A 19755-nucleotide genomic window follows, 5' to 3' on the forward strand; every position below is an offset into this window, starting at 1 on the left:
GAAATCTGTTGCACTGCCACAGAGCAAGACCTTGTATGAGCTGAAAGCGAGCAGGAGACAAGCAGCAACACACAATTCGGTTCTTTTACTACAACCAATATGGTGCCTTCCTGATGTTCCTGTTGGATTCCAACACCCATCAGCTTTAGCCGGCATGCCCAATGGTCAAGGATGATGGGGTCTGCAACCCAGCAACGCCTGGAGGGCCCCAGGCTGACTACCCACCTGTTTTCAGTACATTGTCATCAACCACCACTTGTGACTTGGACCACTCTCACCTTGTTGATGGGAGAATCTCCTGGCCGCTGGGCAAGATGTGGGAATAACATTCCTTCTTCTTTCCAGGCAGTTTGCTTCTGAGCGAGTCGTCAAAATCCACGTCGAGCAAGAGGCTCTCATGCTTGCAAAGAAAGGCAAGGTGACCATTAATGGATTTGCTTCTCTAGCGTTGCATCCAGGGGGTTAGGTGACCTTTGGTGGACCTTCCAACCCTAGAATTCGACAAAGCAGCAGGTGCTATTGGGTACATCTGCAGGGGCTATGCAGGCAGGTTGGGACTTCTGTGCTGGTTGCATGTCAAGGACAGGGAGCCATGGCCAGGTATTGTTGGACCACAACTTCCATCATCCCTGACTGACCTGTTGGATACTGATGGGAGTTGGAGTTCAACTACAGCAACTGCAGGGCAATAAGTCTCCCACCTTCTGTTTTGTAGCTTTGCTAGATATTAGTGGCTTTGTATGTGACTTTTGCTTTTTAATACTTTGTGATCATTTAAAAGTAGTATGCTGACCTGGTGCTCTGGGGATGGCACAGAAAACTGGGGAGGGGAAAAGGGGGAATGGAATATCCTAGAAAAGGACACAGCTAGCTGGAAGCTTGAACAGGAATTGCTCCATGCTGCAACATACTGTATTTTTCTGTCTATAAGACACCCCCATGTATAAGACACCCCCTATTTTGGGGGAAAATGGGGGGAGATGTATCCATGTATAAAACGCCCCCTGATTTTTGACATCATTTTTTAGGGGGGAAAACCTAGTCTTATACATGGAAAAATACGGTATATATATTTTTTGCAACCCCCCCTCCCCCTGCAAATTCATAAACATATAGTGAAGCTGTCCAGAGCTATCCTAGCCTTCTTCAATCTTGACTGAGAAGCAACCAGTCTTTCTCTCTGGGGTGGCACAAGGGACCCTGGGAAGGGGTGGAGAGTGGACTGGTGTGTGTGTGTGTGTGAAGAATTACCTCCTCCTCTAAGACTTCAGAAGGCTTCACTTTGGCATCCAAGAGCCCTGAGAGGAGATTGATTTTCTCATCTGCGAGCCCCTCTCCCTTCAGAAAAGCCTCGTTAATCATCATTGCAGCGGATTTACTGTCCTCCAGAACTGCTGACGTCTGAAGCCTGAGAGAGAACATTTCACCCAGGCAAGCCTTGAGTGCCTTAGATGCAATGATAAATAATATAGTTAATATATAATATATCTATATTGCACCCTCTCCTTAAGTATGCTTAATGCACATTATTTCAAGGTAGCAAAAATTAAGAGAAATATGAAGGAAGGGTAGGGGGAAAGAAAGAAAAATGATCAGAATAACTCTTCAGTTGAGTTCATGGCAAGCTGAATCTGTTGGTCTCAAAGAATCCCTTGGAGCTATTTTCATGGTGCAGGCAAGTCACTCATCGGAGCATAGCAGAGCTGGAAGCAGATTCCTGGATGTACTTCTGGTTGCCTGGAAAATTAACCTAGACACCTCATTGGGTCCAGGTTGATTAGGGCCCTTAAATTCTGGTGAATCAATGGCGCATCATCAATGTGACCAATCTCAGTAGTGGGCTTGTGGATTTCAAACATTTTCTCCTTGGGTGAGCTGGGCTGGAACCTGGTCCAGGTCAGGGACCAGAGGACAGTGGCAGAGGAAGTGCAGATATTTTAAAGTGTTAAAAAATAATTCAGGTGGCTGGAGATGAAAGGCACTGTTAATTGTGGCGCAGGCTAAAGGGAGTGTGCACAACAGAGTATGTAAAAGCAGCCCCTACAACTTCCACTGCTGGGCATAATAGGTGCATAAAGATCCAAGCAGCTTCTGCAGAAGAGACACACACAATCCATTTTCACCCACTGTGGCTGTTCTACTGTGTGCACAAAGCACACAGTAACCCCTGGGTGTGATGCATATACCTCAGAGATATTGCGGGTTCGGTTCCGCTGCAATGAACTGAATATTGCAATAGAGTGAGTCTCACACACATTTTTGTGTTTCCCAATGCATATAAGTTATGTTTACACTTTACTGTAGTCTATAGGGGTGGAAAGGAGGAAAACCTGGCTCCAGATCCACTGGAGAAGAGGAGTAGTGGGGGTGGATGGACACACGACAGGGCAGGCAACCTGCAGCTGCACCCATGTGCTTGTAAGAAGCTGTATCTGCAAACTACAATAAAGCAAAACACAATAAAATGGGGTATGCCTGTACAGGCCTGGCAGAGCCCAGATTAACAGCAACCCTGCTTGGTTTTCTAAATTCCTCTCTCTGCTTTTTTAATGAAACACAGAGAGGGGCTAGGAAGGAGCAGCACACCGAAATCCTTGCTGATTTTCATACAGATGCACATAGAAATTGTTGGAAGTTTGGGTGCAATTCAGCTTGCTGGGAGGGGTTTGCATGGGTGAAGACCCCCAACCATCCCTGTGACTATCCCCGCACTGACTTTTCTTTATCTCTCTGATGCTTAGACTGATATGTCTTAGGTTGCATCCTGTTTATAGCTTCCTGCTCCTCCTCCCATTCTTTCTCTGGACCTCAAGACAAGAGGTCATCTTGGATCTATCTTCTGAGAACAAAGGGGCAAGCATGGGTGCTTTGCTTCTCCAAACAGACAGTTAGCTAGGGCTATAGAATTCTTTCCTATCCAGAATGTACTTCCTTTAATAAACACAAACTTCCTTATTTTATACAAAGTGTCAGTCTGAATGCCGTTCAACTGAGGGTGTGCTCCAAGTAAAGGATTCATTTAACTAATATTAACTGCTGAGCTGCTGCATATAAACTCTATCTATTAACAGAAATGACACACTGGCCCTGGGCACAGCAGCTCAGCGGTACAGTTCTGTGAGGTTCTGGTCGTCCCTGTTTTCTTTGCGTGGGTCCAGGGAACACCCTTACTAGCTTCTCCATGACAGGAATTCACAGATGGATACCACATTGCTCTTTCCCAGTCTGCTCACGGCTGGAGTCTCACCAGGAACACCACCAGCCTTTAACTACCTTGCCCTTTAAGTGTCCACGGATTTACAGCGAGGGATGACTGCTTTGTACCTGGTAAAAGAGCCTCCGAAAAGCTGGGCTGGAATCCTGGCTGAGGTCTTCGACAGCGATGTGGGCCAGGCAGTGCACGAGAAGCAGGATAAAACTGCCCACGCAACTCAGGCACTCCCTTAGAATGAACAGTTTGTTGCCAGAGGTCTAAGGAAGGCGAAAAGGCAATATTAAAATAAATAGATAAATAAATAAATAAATAAATACTGAACACATGAGAGAGACTGAGGACTGATGCTTCTAGCTCCAGGTCCTTCGCCTTCAGGCTTCTGATACTTATAAAGTTCTCCAATCTTCTCTGCCTGCCTCTCTCTCTCTCTCTCTCTCTCTCTCTTTCTCTCTCTCCTTTCTCAGAATTCACAAGAAGAGCCTGACTCCAAGACCCATCTGGCTCAGTGCTCTCTCCTCCCACTGGCCAACCAGATACCCATTATGGGAAGCCTGCAAGCAGGAGGTGGCCACAATTGCACTGTCTCACCTGTGTCCCCCGGTGACTGGTTTTCAGAGGCACACTGTCTCCAATACCGGAGGAGGTGTCAGGGACTGGACTGAAGAGGAATGGTGGGAGCTGCAATCTCCCCTTTCTGAACCTTCCCAATGGCAGGAGGACAGTCTTGATTTAGAACAGTGGTTTGCAGAGGGGCATAGTCCAGAGGGGAAAAGCTGGGAAATACTGGGTGAGGAACAGCTAGAAGAGAGACACTGTCTTTAGAATGCTTTCCTGACCTCCCTTCACCTAAGACTAGACAGGCTATGAGAGTGATAGAACAAAAAGTGCAGCCGCAACAAGCTCAGATTACCCAACTGTGGCGTTTGCCCTCCTAGGTGTGTGACATCATACTGGGTTCATAAGGAAAGGGTTAACTAATTGTAAAATGACTAACCAATGGGAACCCAAGAGGCAGAGTTAACTGTGTATAAGGTTTAAGCACAGAGGGTTTTTTTTTTGTTTTTTTTTTTGAGAGAGAGAGTTAGAGTTAGGGTGGTTGAGAAGACAGTCTGGAGTTAGAAGAGACAGAGAGGATAGGTCTGAGAGTTGGGCTAGTCTGATGTGAGAGAATTTGTTAAGAGGAGTCAGTCAAACCATTGAGATAGTCAGAAGGTATTAGGAAGGTATAGGCCGGTAAAGAAACTAAAGTTAAGATACTGACAGGAATATTATCTGAGAAACCATAAACTTGTTAATGTTTATAAAATAAACTTGTTTATTCGGTTCACTTTTAACAACTGTCTGGACTCAGTATTTTACCCGAGAGTAACTGGTTGGTGGCAGCGGGGAAGTGATCACAGTGGTGGCACAGGGATCAATAGACCGTTAAACGTCTGGGGACCCTGTGTGATCGCCACACCAACATAGGAGTGACGTAGATTAATGGGGATGGAGAGGGTGAACCTTTACTGGGAGCAATGCCCCTTTTAGAGAGAGATGCATTCCTTTGTCTCTCGCTGTGATTATTAAAGAACTTACCTGGTAAGAACGCTCCTTTCGTTTGATCTGCTTACTTACTGCCACCAGGAGAGGGATCTGATTCCCCAAAGCCTCACAGGAGGACACCACCACTACAACTAGCAACCAGTGATATCATCCAGGGATTTTCTAAGGTAAAGGTAAAGGTACCCCTGCCCGTACGGGCCAGTCTTGACAGACTCTAGGGTTGTGCGCCCATCTCACTTAAGAGGCCGGGGGCCAGCGCTCTCCGGAGACACTTCCGGGTCACATGGCCAGCGTGACATCGCTGCTCTGGCGAGCCAGAGCCGCACACGGAAACACCGTTTACCTTCCCACTAGTAAGCGGTCCCTATTTATCTACTTGCACCCGGGGGGTGCTTTTGAACTGCTAGGTTGGCAGGCGCTGGGACCGAACAACGGGAGCGCACCCCGCCACGGGGATTCGAACCGCCGACCTTTAGATCGGCAAGCCCTAGGCGCTGAGGCTTTTACCCACAGCACCACTCGCGTCCAGGGATTTTCTAATACCCTTTTAAAGCTTTCTAAGTTGCTGGCTAACATTACCTCTAGTGGGAGTGAATTCCATACTTTAAGGAGTGGAGAAACTTTTTGGTGCTGGGACCTGCACTCTGTATTTGGTCCCATCCTAAGGGCCACCTTTGACAGATAGGCAGAACAACCCACATGTCAACTACAGTATATCAATAATGTGACACCACATGACTGACAGGCCAGTTGTCCCTCCCACATGTCAAAATTCATTGTGGGATGCTTCCAAGTGCCTGGTAGTCAGAGTCCCATGGCCAGATAGAGAGTCTTGGACACTTATCCTTTGGGTCTGAGGTTCCCACACCTGCCCTAGATGGACCAATGGCCGACATGATGTAAGGAAGGACATTTACATGGGTCATTTGTTCTTTGTTTTGTTTTGGAGAAGATTCCCTCTGTCAAGAGGACGTACCTGATAATGGAAAGAGTTCCGGAAGGCGTTTCCTGGTGTGTTGCTGGAAGGAATGCTGGAAGCAACACACAGATCAATCTCTGGTGCCTAACATTGAAAGAAAACAATCTGTTATGGATATGCTTTGCCTCTCTGGTGCACTGTACGTCCAAAGCACAAGCCACATCTGATCAAAATTTAGAATAAGACTGCCACTTTCTCAAATACAAAACATCCCTCACATTCAATCTGCCTGTTTTTTAATTACAGACATGAAATCAAACCACTTTGCTCAACGTTTTGGAGGGCTAACTTGGCCATTTCTTTGGGGGAGGTTTTCCATTGTTGCAATACATCACAGAGGGGCTGAAGCTCACAGAACTTGCAGACAAAAAGGAATAAAGTCTTTAGGGAGAGAGTGATGTGAATTGGGAGCCACGTGGAGTGATGGACAGCTAAGACAGCCTTCGGCTTCCCGGTGCTACAGATGTTGTTGGACTCCAGCTCTCAGCAGAACCAGCAGCCGGCATGGCCAATGGTCAGGGATGAAGGGCATTGTAGTCAAACAACATCTGGAGGGCACCATGTTTGTGAAGGCTGTGTTAAGAGAAGAAATACTGTCTCTCAGTGCTTTAAATGAATAGCACCATTGTTGCTCTTTTCTTGCTTTTGGAATTCTTGGAGTGGGACAGCACAAAAATAGCATGAGTAGAAGACAGCATTACAGTGGTAACCCGGGTTAAAGACGCTTCAGGTTACAGACTCCACTAACCCAGAAATAGTACCTCGGGTTAAGAACTTTGCTTCAGGATGAGAACAGAAATTGTGTGGCGGTGGCGGGAGGTCCCATTAGCTAAAGTGGTACCTCAGGTTAAGAACAGTTTCAGGTTAAGAACGGACCTCCAGAACAAACCCGAGGTACCACTGTATTCCTCTGCATATGTTTCAGTCCAGAGCCATTAAAAGTCAATATTTTTTTCAAGATTCTGCTCAAATTGCTGGGTTCCATGCAAAGTGTACCATTGTGCACTCCATGGGACTGTTTCCCTGAAAAACACTCTGAACACTTACGCCAATATGAGGCCTGAGGAATTTCAGGATCACCATTCCGTATTGGTACACGACAAATTCCCTTGCAGAAAGGGTTGACGTGAGCAGAGGGACAAGATCTCTGGATTTAGGGACCATCTGAGTGTCCATTATATCCTGAAAAGAATTTACTTTATCTGCAAGGAAAAACAAACGTGAACCAAAATACATTTGTTCTCTTGGGTATTTCATTTTAATCACTTTTGCTTGTTTGTACAATATAGGCTGATATATTTCAGAGTCCCTCAATTAAAGCAACAGAGACATATCAAGTGTTCATTAATTACTTGATTTGTACTGGTGTGTCAATGCTTAAAAGAATTTGGGATGGTTAGAGCAGTGTTTCCCAACCGGTGTTCCGCGGCACACTGGTGTGCCGTGAGACCTTGCCTGGTGTGCCGTGGGAGGGAGGCGGGAGAGGCGGGGCGGCGGCAGCATCTCCTGCTGGATGCAAATCCAAACATGGCGGGCGCCTCCCTCGCTCCTTTGTAGGCGGACCATCGAGAGAGAAAGAAAAGGAGGCGAAAGAGCGAGAGAAGGCGCCTGCGCGGAAAGAGGAGCGAGCAGTGCGCCTGTGCGCCGCGGCGCCCGAGATCGCTTCTCCCCACTGACCCTTGCTTCAAAAGAGGTCCGGGGACAGCGGGAAGCGCTTCGCGCTGCCCCCGGACCTCTTTTGAAGCAAGGGTTTGCGGGGAGAAGCGATCTCCCCGCAGCCCCTTGCTTCAAAAGAGGTCCGGGGGCAGCGGGAAGCGCAGCGCTTCTTCCCCGCTGCCCCCGGACCTCTTTTGAAGCAAGGGGCTGCGGGGAGATCGCTTCTCCCGGTGCTCCGAAGCGGGGCGGGGGGGCGGGAACACCTGCCCCAGCCGCCCCGCTTCGGAACGCTGCCCCGATGCCAGGCGGTGGGGCGGGAACCTCTCCCCCCGCCGCCGGGCATCGGAACGATGCCCCGATGCCGGGCGGTGGGGCGGGAACCTCTCCCCCCGCCGCCCGGCATCGGAACGATGCCCTGATGCCGGGCGGTGGGGCAGGAACCTCGCACCCCGCCGCCGGGCATCGGAACGAGGTCCTGGACCTCTTCTGAAGGCAGGCGGGGGCAAAAGTCTTTGCTCCCCCCGCCTGCCTTCCCGGGACAGCGGAGACTTCTCCGCTGCCCCAGGCGATCTTAAAATGCTGGCGGGCGGGAGCGAAGCGTTCGCTGCCGACCCCCAGCATTTTAAAATCTCCTCGGGGCAGCGGAGACTTCGCTCCCGCCCGCCAGCATTTTAAAATCGCCCCGGGACAGCAGGGGCTTTTAAAATGCTGGCGGTCGGCAGCAAAGCCCTCCTGTCCCCGGAGCTTGCGGGGCGGGAGGTGGGAAGAAGGGCTTTTCTTCCCACCGCCAGCCTTCAGAACAGCCTTCTGAAGGCTGGCAGTGGGAAGAAAAGCCCTTGTCCCCCCCCCCAGCCTTCAGAAGAGGTCGGGGGACAGACTGTCCCCGGACCTGGTCTGAAGGCGGTTTCCCTAGGAACGCATTAATTGATTTTCAATGCATTCCTATGGGAAACCGTGCATCGCAAGACGAAAAACTCGCAAGACGAAGAGACTTGCGGAACGAATTAATTTCGTCTTGCAAGGCACCACTGTACTTTTTATATAGTCAATATAGGCACAGAGTTAATTTTTTTAACATTTTCTAATGGTGGTGTGCCTCGAGATTTTTTTCATGAAAGAAGTGTGCCTTTGCCCAAAAAAGGTTGGGAAACACTGGGTTAGAGAAGAAAGTGGGCAGCAGAGAGGAGAAGAAGGCCACAGAGATAAGACACAAGAGTAAAAGGGGTAAAAATTGTGTGTGTGTGTGTGTGAGAGAGAGAGAGAGAGGGGGGGGGGGATAGAGAGCAAGAACAGCTGTTATATCTTCAAAGGCAATGAACCAACGCCCCAATCAATCAAGCTGTTGATGCAGTAGCCTCCCTCCAGAAAAGAACCTGTCCATGGTGCTGAAGCCTTTGTCTACTGAAAGCAGAACAGAGAGTGCAATGCAAAGGAATTACCATATTCCGGACGATGGACGTCCAGCAGTCCAACTGCCGCTGCACACTTTTGGATTTGGCAATTCACATCCTTCAGAAGAGCAAGGAGCTTGGAAGATGTCATACCACCAGATCCATTGCTATCTACACAAACGGGAAGAGAATTCACATTGCTTGTTGGCAGGTGTGTTTTTTTTTGGCCAAGTTTGGCTACTCACAGGGTGCATTTCATAACTAACATGCAATATAGCTCATTCCGGTGTGCACAGGAGCCTTCAATCCTTTGCAAAAGTAAGACGTAGCATCAGATGATGTGACAACAATCACTTTGGAAGCCTTACCAGACAGAAGAGCAGTGAACCGAGGATTCAGCAGGGTGGTTCGTAAACTCACTAGGAGTTCAGTTTGCTTCAAGACCTTGATATCTGCAAGGGAGGAGCAGTGATGTTAGAATGCTGTATTATTTTACTGTTGTCAGCCACTCTGAGCCTGGCTTCAGCTGGGAAGGACCGGATATAAATAACATTTTATTATTATTATTATTATTTATTAATCTAGTCAGTGTGATCTAAGACAAAGAATGGTGTAGACACATTCATATCCCTGCCACCCCTCCTGCCTGTGGGGTGGGGGAGAAAATTGTTCATTTCTCTTCCTAATGCAACTATCCTCGAGATTCATGCTCCTCCAAACTTGATGATGCCATTTCCCAATCAGAAACAGCATCCTAAAAGCTTGTGTAAGGCTGATATCACGGGAAAAGCATGTACATATATATTAGGAAAAAACTGTCAGAGGAAGGGCTGTAGCTTAGTAAAGAGCACTGGTTTTGCATACAGAAAATCCCAAATTCAATCCCAGCATCTCCATGTATTGCTGGAAATGCTTCTTGCCTGAAATCCTGGATAGCTGCTGCCTGTCAGTGTAGGTAATACTGAGCTAAACAACTTCTTATGTTGCTAAAACATGTGCCTGAAAATGCACTTGTATTTTCGTGCAGATTTTTTGCTGGATAATTTGCATACTGATGCATAAACGAGGTGAACTGAACTTAAGAAAGGAAAAAGTGGGAGAAACCGAAATTGAGAAACTGAGAGTGAGAGAAAGTAGTTCTGGATAGGGCTCAGCATGCTGCTCTGGAAATGGCTATGACCCCATGGGATTTGTTGACCAACACCACATTTACACCATACATTCAAATAGACATGACTTCCCCAAAGAATTATGGCAGCTGTAGTTTGCTAAGGGTGCTGAGAGTTGCTAGGAGGTACTTAGTCCTTTGGTACCTAGCTATGGTTTTCCCAGTAGTGATGTATGGAAGTGAGAGCTGGACCATCAAGAAGGCTGATCGCCAAAGAATTGATGCTTTTGAATTTTGATGCTGGAGGAGACTTTTGAGAGTCCCATGGACTGCAAGAAGATCAAACGTATCCATTCTTAAGGAAATCAGCCCTGAGTGCTCACTGGAAGGACAGATCCTGAAGCTGAGGCTCCAATACTTTGGCCACCTCATGAGAAGAGAAGACTCCTGGAAAAGACCCTGATGTTGGGAAAGATGGAGGGCACAAGGAGAAGGGGACGACAGAGGACAAGATGGTTGGACAGTGTTCTCGAAGCTACCAGCATGAGTTTGCCCAAACTGCGGGAGGCAGTAGAAGACAGGAGTGCCTGGCGTGCTCTGGTCCATGGGGTCACGAAGAGTCGGACACGACTAAACGACTAAACAACAACCACCTAGTCCTTTAACAGAGCTGCAATTTCCAGAGATCCCTGTAGGGTTCTTTTTAAACCTCTCTGGAAATTGTAGCTGGGGGGACGATGACGATTAGACACCTCTTAGCAACTCTCAGCACCCTTACCAAACTACAGCTCCCATAATTCTCTTTAAACCGCCATGGCTGTTAAAGTGGTATAATAGTGTTTAAAATATATGGCATTAACATGGCCCAAGTAAACAAACTTCAGATGGGGCTATTGGTCTGAGACAGCAACTCTGAAACCATCAGCTTTGCTAGCAACCAAAGGAGGACTTTCCATTTATGTGATTGAAGTCTCGGCTTCCATCACTGAGTGTCGTTCACTTTATTTTGAAAGTGCTCACTGGGCCACGGATGAGTGACAAGGCTGGCTTAACTTTCTGTTAGCAGCCAAGGAGACTTACTTTCTGCCAAGAGGGAGAGAACTCTGTCTTCAGCCAGGCTGGGTTGGTTTTGTCCCGGCAAAGAGGCAGCTTCAGAAGTCAGAGAATTTCCATCTTCTTGACCTGAGTATTTTCTCCTTTGATCTTTCTCCATCCTCCCTCTGAGCTTGTGCACATCTTGTCGAAACGCCTTGTCCAAGAAGGTCACCGTCTCATCATGTTCTCTGATCAGTTTCTAACAAGAATAAGGGTTAAGCCCTGAGTTGCTGTCTGCATTCCCTCTAAATATCTGTAAGTCCTGACCCTCCATCTCCTGGAGTCCAGCTGGGGCAGACTATGGGCATTTCTGCATAATGCTCTGAGCCTCTTTAATAGACCTCACAATACTGGAAACTGCAGGAGCCAGGAACTACAGTTTCTCCTTCAGTGACACAGAGCTACATTTTGTGTGTGTAGAAGTCATGCAGGGGTGCCAACTTGAAAAAAATATTGGAGTGCCCAGGTAAGCCCCACCCCACATAATCGATCACATGACGTGGTGCATGAACACCATTTGAATGGCAATGTTCATTCACTTTGGAGGAGGGTCAGCCCTCCTGCTCCCACCTGCTTTGACCACTTCTTCATTTCCCCTCTTTCCAGCTGATCCTCCAGTTTTGCTTTCTCTTCCAATATTTGCTCCCGGTAAGATTCCTCCAGCTCCACCAACCTAGCTTCTTGGGAATCCACCCATTTCTCTTTTCCTTTTCCTCCTTTTCCTTTTTTTTCTAGAGGAGGACTTTCACTCTGCAGGGCAGAAAGAAACCATGACTTTCAATTAATTTTTTTAAAGAAACAAGAAGTGATTTACTTCTTCTCATTTGGCAACCTCCTTTCAATCTTCCCTGCAGAAAACCAATGGCTTCCATGGCAATCTTACCTGGGGCGGACTGGGATTGCTTGAGGTTCCCTCTTTTGCCTTCTGGCTGCCCAGCAGGTAAGTTCTCAGCTGCTCTGCCAGCTCTCTGGTTTTCTGCTTCCGGAAGTCCTGCAGTCCACTGGCTATCTGGCGAGCATCCTCCAGGCGCTGCTGTTTGAAGGCCGCATTGAAACAGTGAGAAAGATAGGAAACAAAGGCACTGGTTAGGTTGCACAATAGCAGAGGAGTCAGCAAAAATAGTCACTGTTAATGTAGGGCTTGTAAATCTTTGCAAGTCAGTGGGCACACTTGGAATTTTGAGGAAAGGCTGTGAGCAGCATTCAAAATGGCTGCCATGAGGCATAACACAAATTGGCTGCTTTGGGAGGTAGCAGAGGACAAGCCAGTGCAAACAGGAATTGAGCTGCAACAGCAAACCTTCTACAGCGGTACCTCAGGTTACAGACGCTTCAGGTTACAGATGTTTCAGGTTTACAGACTCTGCTAACCCAGAAATAGTACCTTGGGTTAAGAACTTTGCTTCAAGATGAGAACAGAAATCACGCAGCAGCGGGAGGCCCCATTAGCTAAAGTGGTACCTCAGGTTAAGAACAGTTTCAGGTTAAGAATGGACCTCCAGAACGAATTAAGTTCTTAACCCGAGGTACCACTGTAATGGTTTTTAGATATATATATTTTTACTGTTTTTGCTTTCTTTTTTGTTTCTAAAGTGTCTGTTTCCTAACCTGGGCTGCTTGGGGAGGAAGAGCAGGATGTAATTTCAATGCATCATAATAATGTCAGTTCATTGTCACCTTGTCTGAGGAGTGAGCCTTCAGCATTTGGACCGTCTCTTGAAATTGCCTCTCCCTCAACTGCAGCATCCGTGCTGTGTGTTGCAGCTCCAACACAGAGTCCTCATACTCCTTTTTCCCCTTCAGCAGCTGAGCAACACCCTTCATCTCTTCATCCACAAGCAGCTCCTGAAACACAGAAAGGCCCAGATTCAATATGATGAAGACCACCCTCTTTTATTTTGTTTAAGGAGAGCAATAGGAGAGCTTTGCTGCGTGCATTCTATCTAGCACAGAATCTTGCCTTCAGCTGTGCTCAGCCTCTGGGAAGCTGACAAGCAAACAGACCTCCCCTGCTTTCTGCTGCCCTACAACTGACATTCAAAGGTACCTGCTTGGAGCCAGGCTACCTGAAAGATCACCTTCTCCCATACCTGAACCTTAAGATCCCCTTTGGAGGCCCTGCTCTGGGTGCCCCCCGCTGAATCAAATGAGGCACAGGGCCTTCCCAGTGGCTGCCCCCTGGCTGAAATGTATGGGAGCTGCAGTCCAAAACAATTGGAGAGCAAATGGTGGCTGAAGGCTGGCTGAGGCTAAATATAAGACAGCTTTACATCCTGTCAATCTTCCAGCACTCAGAGTAGCTGACCTGTAGTATCTGCACAATGCTGCAATTTTGACAGCCATTCTTCTCCACTCTCAAAAATATATTAGAGACATCTATTGGCAGGAACACATGTCCCTACCTCCTGAGCAAAGTCTTTTGTGGAGCTCTGATCGCCTGGTGTTCTGGGGACTGCTTTTTGAAGCCTCGAGATACCTTCTGATAACAAGACTGTTTGCCGTAGATGCCTCTGAGTTAGGAGAAAATACGCCAATTGTTCAGCAGCAGCAGGGCCTGGGGTCTGCTTGGCCACCTCCTGAATCACGTCCATTTCTTTGGCTTCCAGCTGGAGGAAACATTGAGAAAGAACCATTTTTAAAAGGATGAAGGGAAGAGTGGATGAAAGGCAAGTGGGGATAATCGCAGAGTCAGACCATTGCATGCAGACCTTATGCATGCAGAGTTGGTGTTCTACCTCTAGCTGTTGCCTTTTCCTGATACGTTACAGATGAATCCTGAGTTTGGGGCACTGTCAGGGACCCTGCTGAGGAGGACTGCACAGATGAGGAATGGATGGAGCCTCCCCCCTCCCCCCTGCTCCGGATCAGGATCCTGAATCTTCTCTGGAGCAGTGGGACAGTATAGATTTGGAACAGTGGTTTGCAGAGGGACAGAGTTCAGAAGACAAAAGTTAGGAAGAACTGGGTAGTGAATAGCTGGGAGAAAAAGAACTGGGAGAGAGAGATAGAGAGAGAGTGAACAGACTCTGGTTCACTGGGAAGTGTCCAGCCGATCAGTCCAAGGTCAAGGAGATTAGATAAGGTAGCTGCACAGAAGGCACAGTGATTGCGAGATCAGATTGCAAGACGAGGAAGTGACTCGGGTGACTTGGGGTGAAGTGGGTGAAAACCTTAATTGGGAGCACCTTCACTCCAAGAATGGACTCTGTTCTTTTGCTGTGATCATTAAAATCTCTTTAAAGGGCAAGAGACCATTTTTGCTTTGTTCCGCTTATCCACAGCCAAAGGGAGGGAGGAAGCTGCTTCCCCAAAGCCTGACAGGCACATCTGGATGCAGCCAGGCCAATGTAGCGCAGTTTCTGTACCTTTTCCTCTATCTGTGCCTGCAGTTCCGTTTGGATCAGTGCCTGTAGCTTCCTCAGCTCAGCTTCATCCATTTCTTTGAAAGAGACAAGTATTTCCCCTTCCTTAGAGGACTTTTGGAGCAAGGTCATCACTCTCTCCACCTGGTGTTGCTCAGCTGACTGGGCCACCTCACGGGCCACCGTTTCCCCTGCAGCTGTGTAGCATAAGTTGTCCAGAACCTGTAATACGTCTTCCGGACAGCTCCATCTCTTAGGGCAGAAGGTAGAGAAATTCACACCAATGTTAGCAGTGGCGGCTCCAGGGGAGGAGCTGCAACCGAGCAAAGTTAGAACAACTCATGAAGATAGTGCATGCAGGATATAAAGGTAAAGGGACCCCTGACCATTAGGTCCAGTTGTGACCGACTCTGGGGTTGCGCCGCTCATCTCGCTTTACTGGCCGAGGGAGTTGGCGTACAGCTTCCAGGTCATGTGGCCAGCATGACTAAGCTGCTTCTGGCGAACCAGAGCAGCGCACTGAAACGCCGTTGACTGTCCCGCCAGAGCGGTACCTATTAATCTACTTGCACTTTGACGTGCTTTTGAACTGCTAGGTTGGCAGGAGCAGGGACCGAGCAATGGGAGCTCACCCGGTCGCAGGGATTCAAACCACCAACCTTCTGATTGGCAAGCCCTAGGCTCTGTGGTTTAACCCACAGCACCACCCGTGTCCCTATGCAGGATATTGCTACCCATTAAAAGTAGGAGAACTGAGGTGGAGGAACATAGGAAGCTGTCTTGGCCTGAGTCAGACACTTGGCCCATCTAGCTCAGTATTCTCTACCCTGGCAGGCAGCCAGATTTTCAGAGAAGGTTCCCTCCCAGCCCTACTTGGAGCTGTCAACCATTGAGCCTGGAACCTTCTGCATGCAAGGCAGGTGCTCTGTCACTGAGCTATGGCCCTTCCTCTGAAAGAAGAGGCTGAGCTGTACCTGGAGATGGTTGTAACAATCCAGGACTCTGTGTATCCACATTTGCTTCATAGCTTCTTGCTTCACTATCTTGCTTGCCATGGCTCGCAGTTTCTGAGCCACTGAGTCTCTGCCCAGCTTGCTCTCCAATGTCTGAGTTTCCTGCAGAGCAAAAGATAATGTTGCTGTAAGGGCGTTGTTTTTTTGCCAGGGGGATAATAAAAATAATAAAAAAATAATTTTTTACTTATACCCTGCCCTCCGCAGCCAAGACCGGGCTCAGGGCGGCTAACAACCAATAATAAAAAAAAGTTGATTAAAATACAATTTTAAAAAAGATTAAAATACAGCATTAAAACATTAGGATGCAGCCTCTTCACAGGAGGAGAAAGGAAAAAGAAAGAGGGGGAGGGAATCAAACTGATTCTAAGCCAAAGGCCAGGTGGAACAACTCTGTCTTACAGGCCCTGCGGAAAGAGATCAGATCCCGCAGGGCCCTGGTCTCATGAGACAGAGCGTTCCACCAGGCCGGAGCCAGTGTTGAGAAGGCCCTGGCTCTGGTTGAAGCTAATCTAACTTCCTTAGGGCCCGGGACCTCTAGGGTGTTGCTATTTATGGACCTTAAGGTCCTCTGTGGGGCATACCAGGAGAGGCGGTCCCGTAGGTACGAGGGTCCTAAGCCGTGAAGGGCTTTAAAGGTCAAAACCAGCACCTTAAATCTGACCCTGCACTCCAGCGGGAGCCAGTGCAGCTGGAAAAACACTGGGTGAATATGTTCCCATGGCAGAGACCCTGTGAGGAGCCTTGCTGCAGCATTCTGCACGTGCTAGAGTTTCTGGGAATAATAATAATAATATATACCCTGCCCATCTGGCTGGCCTTCGGCAGCCACTCTGGGTGGCTTCCAGTATATATAAAAAAATATTTTTTAGTTTAGACATCATCCTTGGGGTCCCCACGAAGCCTGTGCTTTTATCCCCCTGGAATGGGGTTTCTGCAAAGAATGAAGGACTGCTAAAGTGGTCAAACCAATCTCTTTGCTAAGTTGATGATTCCAGTCAAGTCTTTATGGGATCTGCCTTGTTTTGTGAAGTGTGGTCCAAATTGGACCTTTCTCCTACTGTTGGCTGGAGGTGGTGTTACTGAGCTCTGTGGGCCAGTGAAGGAGAACAAAGAGCTAGCAGCCTAGAGCGTTGGGTTGAGAAGAAGAGGCACTGAGGCTTGTCTTGCTCTCTGTGCTGGATCTAGAGCTACGACAATGGGACACCCAGTAGGGATGAGTATTTGTTTATATATGTGCTCTACAGCTAAGCTATGGCCCTTTCCCCAAAGTCTCTGTCCCTTTCCCTCTCCCCATAATATCCATGCACCAATTGAACCCAACCCACCTCACTGCCAAATGCATCCACACCAGCCTGTCATTGCATAGCACAGGTTACAGAGAGAGGGAATGAAGACAGGAGTCTGCAAAGCACAGGACTCCAGGACTTGCAACTCACACTGTTTGCTTTTGCAAGGCCTAGTCTAGAGGGGGCCCCTGCTTTTTGCAGGTCGGCACCCAGCGACGCAAGATTCTGGAGGATTTCTTCCAGAGAGAATAAAGCCCCGTCTTTGAGGGTTCTTTCCTCGGGGCTGAGCCCGGCACATTTAATTTCTTCCCAGTGCTGCTGTCTAAGCTCTTCTTCAGCATGCTGGTGATACTCAGCCAGCTCCTTCAGGAGGCTGTCCCAGTCGTTGGCCGCTCCCAAGTTATGCCTTCGTGTTGTTCCCTGGAAATATAGGGATATGGGAAGCACAGGGCAATAAGGTCAGTTTCTTGATGCAAAGGGATCAAAGAACACAAAACCGATATTAAAAATGTCAACGTTCAGGTTGTTGTGGCAGTGGAAGAACCTTCTTCAGCCTTTGCTGCTAACCTGGGGAAGTCACTATCGCTCAACAAGACTCCAGTGTGAACTGGTAAATTAGACTTTATCAGGAAATTGGATTTCATGCTTTTAGGTTTCAGTAAAGACATCAGGATGTAGGGAGCTGCCTTATTCAGGGTCAGGCTGTTGGGGTGGGGGAACCACCAGGGGTGGGGAATAATGATAATAATGATAATAATGATAATAATGATAATAATGATAATAATGATAATAATGATAATAATGATAATAATGATAATAATGATAATAATGATAATGATAATGATAATAATTTATTTATACCCCACCCATCTGGCTGGGTTTCTCCAGCCACTCTGAGCAGCTCCTAACAGAATATTAGAAATACAATAAAACATCAAACATTAAAAATTTCCCTAAGGGCTGCCTTCAGATGTCCTCTAAAAGTCAGGTAGTTGTGTATTTCCTTGACAGCTAATGGGAGGGTGCCACTACCAAGAAGGCCCTCTGCCTGGTTCCCTGTAACCTCACTTCTTGCGGGGAGGGAACTGCCAGAAGGCCCTCGGAGCTGGACCTCAGTGTCTGGGCTGAACGATGAGGGTGGAGACTCTCCTTCAGGTATACTGGGCTGAGGCCGTTTAGGGCTTTAAAGGTCAGCACCAACACTTTGAATTGTGCTCGGAAACGAAGCTTTGTCTCTCCAGATCTTGTTGGACTTGTTGGACTCCAACTCCCATCAGCATGGCCCTTGGTCAAGGATAATAGAAGGTGGAGTCCTACAACATTTAGAGGGCCACAGACTCCCAATCCCTTTTCCAGACTTTACACTGATTGACAGTTGTTCTCCAGGGTTCTTTTCCAAATCTACCTGGAGATATCGGGGATGGAACCATAGCACCATTTTTGATTCATGCAACCGTTTCAGATAATTGGATGCTGAGCATCAAGACCAATCATCCACCTTTAAAGATCTCATTTACTGGAGGAAACTCCATAAAGCAAATTCTGTCTCTTGCCCATCCTCCCTCTCTGTGACAGACAGCTCTCTCACCAGGTCCTTTCTCAGCTTGGAGGATTCGCAAAAGCAAGAGATCATGTTGATTTCCTCAGCCATCAAGGACAGCTCAAGGTGCACCATCTCACTGGTGTGCTTCTCCAAGAAAATCCTGCCCAAACAACAGCACAGGTGATGTCAGGAGGTGCTGGCAGATTTATAAGCTGCCGTGTGAGAAAGAGATGAATTGATTCTCCAGTTGCTGAAAGAATGGCAGGAAGAGGCGTGAGCTGTCATGAGCCCCAAGGGGCTGCTGGGATCAGATGTTGATTGAAAGGCACTGATGCAGGAGGAGGAAGGAGCAAAAGGAGGAGGCTGAATGGTGGGAATGTGGACTGGAGGAGGAATGGATCTTCTCTATCTTCCCTGACTTCAGCCACTTTGGAAGAGGGAGCATGGGTGCTGGTTCTCCCCCTGATTTTCTGCAGAGCAAAGAACCTCAGTGGAGGCTGGGGAGGACTTGGAACTTGCCAAGGTGGGGAAGCAGAATCTCATCTGATCATAGAATCGCAAAGTTGGAAGAGACCACTAGTGTGATGGCCTGGGAATCTGATTCAGGGGCTGAACCTGAGGAATCCCAGCCTCCACAGGAGTCCCCGCCTCCAGGGCCGGCTGAAGGGCCCTCACCTATGCCGGATCCTCAGGAGCAGACACCAGCTGAATCCGCTCTGGCTCTGGAGGTGATCGAGGACCCATTGCCTGCAGGTGCTCCTCTCCCAGCCCTGTCAGGGGAAGGTGAGGTTGCCTCTGGGTCCAGTAACCCTCCAGCCTCTCCTGAGCTGCAGAGGCTCAGGGCAGAGAGGCAGAGGGAACTAAGTTATCTCAGGAGGAGTGCTCGCCTTAAGGCCAGGAGACGTGAGTCACCTGTGGGCCGGGACCGCCCTATGCCTCAGAGGAGATAAAGGCCAGTCAGCCCAGTCCCAGGTTGTGGGAGCAACATCGTTGGTAACCTATTCCTGCCAGCACCCTGTCCTGCTCTTCCAGAGTTCCTGACCACGCCCGGCTCCTTGCCTTGGACCCCGCTTCGCCCTTGACGGACAGCCTCCATACCCTCGACCCAGGACCGGACTCAGACCATGCCGCACGGTAACCCCCCCCCCCGGGACCAGCACAAATAGGATCATCTAGTCCAACGCCCTGCAATGCAGGAATCTTTTGCCCAGTGCAGGGCTTGAACCCACAACCCTGATATTAAGTCTCATCCTCTACCAAGTGAGCTGTCCCAGAGCTTAAGACCCCCATGTTTCTAAACACTGTGAATGCCAAGAAGAAAAAGCATCATAACCACAATCTCGTGAAGAATTAAGACAGCACAGAGCTGTAATCACGCGGAAGCTCCTTCCCAACCTTCCCATTGGCTTGAGCAGTGTGTTGGCTCCTCCCTAAAAGAAACTGCCTATCCTATGGCCTTTCAGGGATGAACTCTTCCTGCTTTGCACAGCTGTTCTGCATCATGCTTGTGCAGAAGAGGGGGAATCTTAGGGTGATGCCAATGGCAAGGGTGTCATTAGA

At 48.4% G+C, this 19755-nt stretch overlaps 1 protein-coding gene across 1 annotated transcript in view; it reads right to left on the reverse strand.

The window, feature by feature from the left end:
* Positions 1–19755, reverse strand: part of LOC114585855 (uncharacterized) — a 54886-nt gene that overhangs the window by 4082 nt on the left and 31049 nt on the right. Inside the window, exons 20-35 of the mRNA XM_077919468.1 lie at positions 18241–18355; positions 16803–17072; positions 15325–15465; positions 14354–14602; positions 13391–13594; positions 12666–12833; positions 11872–12021; positions 11559–11738; positions 10974–11187; positions 9154–9237; positions 8834–8956; positions 6786–6940; positions 5736–5822; positions 3325–3471; positions 1252–1446; positions 279–400 (exon numbers count right to left, since the gene is read on the reverse strand). Of these exons, the coding sequence (XP_077775594.1) occupies positions 279–400; positions 1252–1446; positions 3325–3471; positions 5736–5822; positions 6786–6940; positions 8834–8956; positions 9154–9237; positions 10974–11187; positions 11559–11738; positions 11872–12021; positions 12666–12833; positions 13391–13594; positions 14354–14602; positions 15325–15465; positions 16803–17072; positions 18241–18355 (2604 nt within the window). The remainder of the gene's footprint in view (positions 1–278; positions 401–1251; positions 1447–3324; positions 3472–5735; positions 5823–6785; positions 6941–8833; positions 8957–9153; positions 9238–10973; positions 11188–11558; positions 11739–11871; positions 12022–12665; positions 12834–13390; positions 13595–14353; positions 14603–15324; positions 15466–16802; positions 17073–18240; positions 18356–19755) is intronic.

This window comes from Podarcis muralis, chromosome 15 (genome assembly GCF_964188315.1).
Source record: "Podarcis muralis chromosome 15, rPodMur119.hap1.1, whole genome shotgun sequence".
Lineage (NCBI taxonomy): Eukaryota > Metazoa > Chordata > Lepidosauria > Squamata > Lacertidae > Podarcis > Podarcis muralis.